The sequence below is a fragment of the Xiphophorus hellerii genome, chromosome 22, assembly GCF_003331165.1.
Source record: "Xiphophorus hellerii strain 12219 chromosome 22, Xiphophorus_hellerii-4.1, whole genome shotgun sequence".
In the NCBI taxonomy this organism is placed as follows: domain Eukaryota; kingdom Metazoa; phylum Chordata; class Actinopteri; order Cyprinodontiformes; family Poeciliidae; genus Xiphophorus; species Xiphophorus hellerii.
The window spans coordinates 13,962,310-13,966,917 of NC_045693.1; the positions used below are offsets into that span (position 1 = coordinate 13,962,310).

Consider the following 4,608-nt stretch of genomic DNA (forward strand, 5'->3'; position numbering starts at 1 on the left):
TGGTCATGCAGTTGTTCTTTATTAATTACATTTTAAAACAAATTAATTAACGTATTGATACTCCCTCATCTTCAGTATTTTTAGTATATATTCCAGAAAAAATAAAACTTTAGTGACTGGGAGTTCCTTTTTAACCAGGTAGCAATAGTTTAGTTTTGAACACCTCTGGAAGACTTGTCAGATGTTCAATGCGCTTGTCCTTCAATTGAATGAGCTCCTCCAACTTGTTCACTTTCACCTGAAGGCTCTAAATACAAGAAAACAGAGAGAGAGAAAAAGTGTCAATGTGGAGGTAGTTTAGCTAAAGAGGCATGAACCAGAAGGAGAAATTGGAAATGTAGGTCATCATTCTGCTTGTTTTTTTTTCCCTTTATAAACAGATGTGGCAAAAGAAAAAAAAAGGTTTATATCCGCTGAGCCGGTGGCGACTCATGGACTGCTGCTGACACAGGGTGTGACACATCACACACACACACACACCCACACACCCACACCCACACACACACCCACACACACACCCACACACACCCACACACCCACACACACCCACACACACACACCCACTTGTGCAGCAACATGAGCAAGCTTCCCCTCACAAAGAGCATTATAAAGGAAGATGGATGTTTTTGCAGATGTTTCACCAGTCAGCAGTTTGAATTGAAGTGAACTTGCATGAGTGTACCTTCAGAATATCCTGAAGTTCCAGGACCAGAAGTTCTTTATCCAGCAAGACTTGCCGCAATGTTAAACGGCACATATCTGGGGAAAACATCAGTTGCTGCGGTTCCCTTTGTGATATAAAAATGAGCAAGTCAAACGGTGCTTTATTCTAATTGTCATCACAAGTAGAGCAACTGATTTTTTAAAAACAAAAACTTTTAGGTTCAATTCAAAGTGTTTTCCCATACTGTGTTGGCTCAGGAATCTTCATCTTTTCCAGTTGAGCCATAATTCCTGCTTCGGCCTGTTGAATTTCTACATCTAAAAAAAATAAAAGCACACAACAATAGCAAAAAAATCTTAAGAGATTCAATTTGACAAATCTGGTGAGCATAATAACTGAAAGTAAAGAGGTTAGCAAATAAATGAGGAATACAAAAGGAAACAGACAATGTCAGATAAGAGGACAGAGAGAGAAAATCTGTCTTTCAGTCAACAGTGCTGAGCTCTCACTGCTTGATAAGGACCACCTGGATGTTAGGAGCTGATAAAGAGACCCGAGCTCCCCTTGCTGATAGAGGATGGGTGCAGATGAAAGTGGAAAACGAGAGAGTATTAAAGGGAGGGGGCAGTGGTCTGAGGTCAGCTTCACAGAGTGAGCTTACTGGGGCAAACGATGTGTAGGAAACGGAAGAGACGCATATCCCCAATTCACACCATCGTGCTGTGGCGTTTTCTAATCAGATTTTGGTCTGGTGTCTTCAAAGGAGGCAGCTGCTCTATGAGGGGGGCTGTCAGGACGACCAGTGATCTCAGGATTGGCAAGACAATAGATTTAAAAACCACGATAGAGCTAGAAACAGCAGTGATGGAAGTTGGTAAAGAGTTTGTAGAAACACAGAAAGGCCATTTGAAAAACGGATTGTACTGATTGGTCAGCTCAACATAAAAACCTCTTAAAATTTATATTTTTCTTAATCTTGATTTTTTGTTTTCATATCTATTATTTTTAAATCATGTTTCCCTTTTCTTTCCATATTTTTCATTAATCCCAGATTTTTTTCTAGGAAATGATTTTTCGTTGCAAAACTTTTTCTTACTTTATTTCACAGGGTGGTATGTGATCACTAGTGACAACAGACTAGTGGGGACCTGTTTGTTTTATCAGAATATTAAGCTGAGTGGTTTTATTTGAATTGTCATTTAAAATAAAGACACTAGAAATCCACAGTGTGTTTAGTTTTTATACTGGGAGTTTTCCTTTTTATGACCTAGTGGGTCATAATATGGTCTTTTTTACATATTTTATTTCCACTTAAGTTTATAAAATAACATTCTAACAATTTTAGCAAAAGGAACAGATAAAATATATATTATTCTGAATATTTATATTTTAAAAATGTCTTGTTAGTTTAACACCTGTAAAACAAGATTTTAAGCCTGAGTTGGACTCCAAATAATATTATTCTCTACTTGATATATTTTTAAAAGAAAATTTGCTTATTTTCAAATTCATTTATCCACATCATTTGTAAAGAGTAAACACTGCTCGCAACGATCATAGCTTTGTTTGCAGTTGTAAAGTTTGCATTTATTGACTTGTTCAGCCGTTTGGTCAACTTCCATTGCTTTTACAAGAGCTCTATAAATAAACTTTGAGTTAAGCTGAGTATAGCACCACATTAGAAAGTCTAAACTTACACTTTTCAGACCAAAAAGACAAAAATAGAAACATTTTGGGCAGTGTCATCTAACATTTTCCACAACATACCCCATTAAAGTTTTAAATCCTGCATATATGGCATTCAGGAAGTCAGCAGAGTCATCACACTTTACTTGAAATCAGCACATAAGCTTGTGTAATTAAATTTTTGTCATCAACCTTATGATAGTTTTGTAATTTTTCTTCATCACTGTCTTGTGATGAATTGCTCCCTTGAAAACCACATTAATGATGCAATAGAAGAATTAAGATAGTACCTGAAAACAGATTCTCCTGTCTCCGAGAGTAATGCTACGTAGGAAGGAGATAAAAAAAAAATAGACCACAAAAATTTATATTCGCTTCCACATTAAAGTTTTTGACAAAATGTGACTTAAAGTTTTTTTGTGCAAATACAAACCTGTGTCCTTGTTGCTTGTGCCAGTTTATTCTCTATCTTCTCCTTGAGGAGCAACAGCACTGGCAGTATCACATTAGGAGTGCTTGAAACAATCTTCTCCACCATGTCCTCTGAGACATAAAAGTCCAGCTTGGAAAACACCCTCCTGACCATACAGAGAAACATATGTTTCTACTACAGAAAAAGTAAGTCGAAAGCAAACGGCATGCAATTTACTAATGAGCCCACATGGACAGCTATGTTTACAGTAGGGGCTCATAAATTTGTTCTTGGCTGTGTGTAACTCCAGTTACCAGGATGTGGGTGAGGGAGTGCATGTTGGTGTTTTCTGATGACTTGATGAAAAGGCCCAGAAAAAACATTTAGCTTAACATTTGCATTGCATAGAAAACCAGTCCACTACCTGAAGACCAGTCTTTCTGTCTTTTTTATAATTTGTAAAATAGGTCAAACTTGTCTGCGACAGACTGGCGACCTGTCCAGGGTGAACCCCGCCTCTTGCCCTGAACGTTATCTGGAGATTGGCACCAGCATCTCCCGACCCCACTAGGTAAAAGGGTGTAAGAAAATGGATGGATAGATGGAGGTAAAACTTGTTTTTTCCCTTTTGAAGACATTTCTATCAGCTCTAATAAAACATTTTTTAAATTTTATATTCATGCTTACTGTTTTGGATTTGATCAGAGTGGCAATGAACAATTTAATCGATGATCAATAAATTCCGGCTTCATATACATGACAAAGCCCCATTTGTTTTAGCCGCTGGTCCCCAGGCTTAACAAGGAGACAACTTCACATTTCTACTATGCACAGTGAGAAAAAAGTAAAGGATTTAAAAAAAAATAAATAAATAAAAACAAAGGTGGTTGACTTGTTTTTTTTTTTTTTTTTGTTTTGTTTTAAATTACCAGTTGTTTGGAAAAATCTTTTTTGTCCTGCAATGACAAGCCTGAAGCTGCTGGATATTCTAAAAGCTAATGGGACACTATAACTGTGTGCTTTGGTTAGTATGGGAAGATTTTGCTTTTCAGCATCAAACACACCATAAATGTTTCAACATAACAAGAATAAATGATGGGTAATCTATGGTGCTGAGGGCCAATTGTTCTGTGAACTTTGTCACCATGAATCCATAAACATGGAAACATCAGTTTTTAATACTAATCTTGAGGTCATTACTAATAAACTTAAACTCGCTATTATTGGGTATTTTTACAATATAATGATACAAGATTATTACTACTACTACTACTGGTACAAATTTTATTTTAGTCATACCTTCATCGGGGCCCTAATAGACAAATACCAGAAATAATTCCCATGAATCAGATGTAATAAAATACAAAGCTGTCTTACTTGTTGAGAAGGTTCCAGTTGCTGAGTTTCTGCTGCGTATTGCAGGAAGCAATATAGTTGTGAATGTCAACAATCCTTGGGAAATAATGCTTAACAATCTCCGCAACCATCACTGCAGGAGGGTCCAGCATGTAGATACACAGAGTACCCAAGTCAATAAAAACACAAACTGACATATACAAACTGAATAAACAATCAACTAGCAGTTACAGACACAAGACAAGATCTACCTCCATCACTGAAGTCCCTGCTGACGTTTTTTTTGGACCTGGAGAAAGGTATTTTATCTATCCAGGTAAGCGTATCCCGCTCTTCCTTCTCACTAAGTAAACGATCCATTCCCAGAACCATACACATCTCTGAGCGTAAAACAATTAGGTCTGTCTGGTAATGCGTTTGTTTCATAGATTGCTAGGTAACCACTTTTGAACCCAAACAAATGGCTTCTGAATGAAAACACGAAGGAATA

General features: G+C 36.9%; 1 protein-coding gene across 1 annotated transcript; it reads right to left on the reverse strand.

Annotated features, from left to right (window-relative positions):
- Positions 1-4,573, reverse strand: LOC116713357 (sperm flagellar protein 1-like). The gene is made up of 7 exons (XM_032553501.1): positions 4,370-4,573; positions 4,140-4,251; positions 2,784-2,928; positions 2,641-2,674; positions 909-981; positions 683-788; positions 1-247 (listed from the first exon to the last, which is right to left on the reverse strand). The coding sequence occupies exons 1-7, from the start codon at positions 4,542-4,544 to the stop codon at positions 131-133; spliced, it is 762 nt and encodes a 253-aa protein (XP_032409392.1). The 5' UTR covers positions 4,545-4,573; the 3' UTR covers positions 1-130.
- Positions 4,574-4,608: the final 35 nt, after the last annotated feature.

Bases quoted from the DNA above. Each gene is read 5' to 3' on its own strand.
- LOC116713357 (XM_032553501.1), bottom strand. From the start codon at position 4,544: ATGAAACAAACGCATTACCAGACAGACCTAATTGTTTTACGCTCAGAG. The intron at 2,929-4,139 runs GTAAGACAGCTT...CTGTATGGTCAG, and splicing joins AACTGGAACCTTCTCAACAA to GAGGGTGTTTTCCAAGCTGG. The intron at 2,675-2,783 runs GTTTGTATTTGC...CTTCCTACGTAG, and splicing joins CACAAGCAACAAGGACACAG to CATTACTCTCGGAGACAGGA.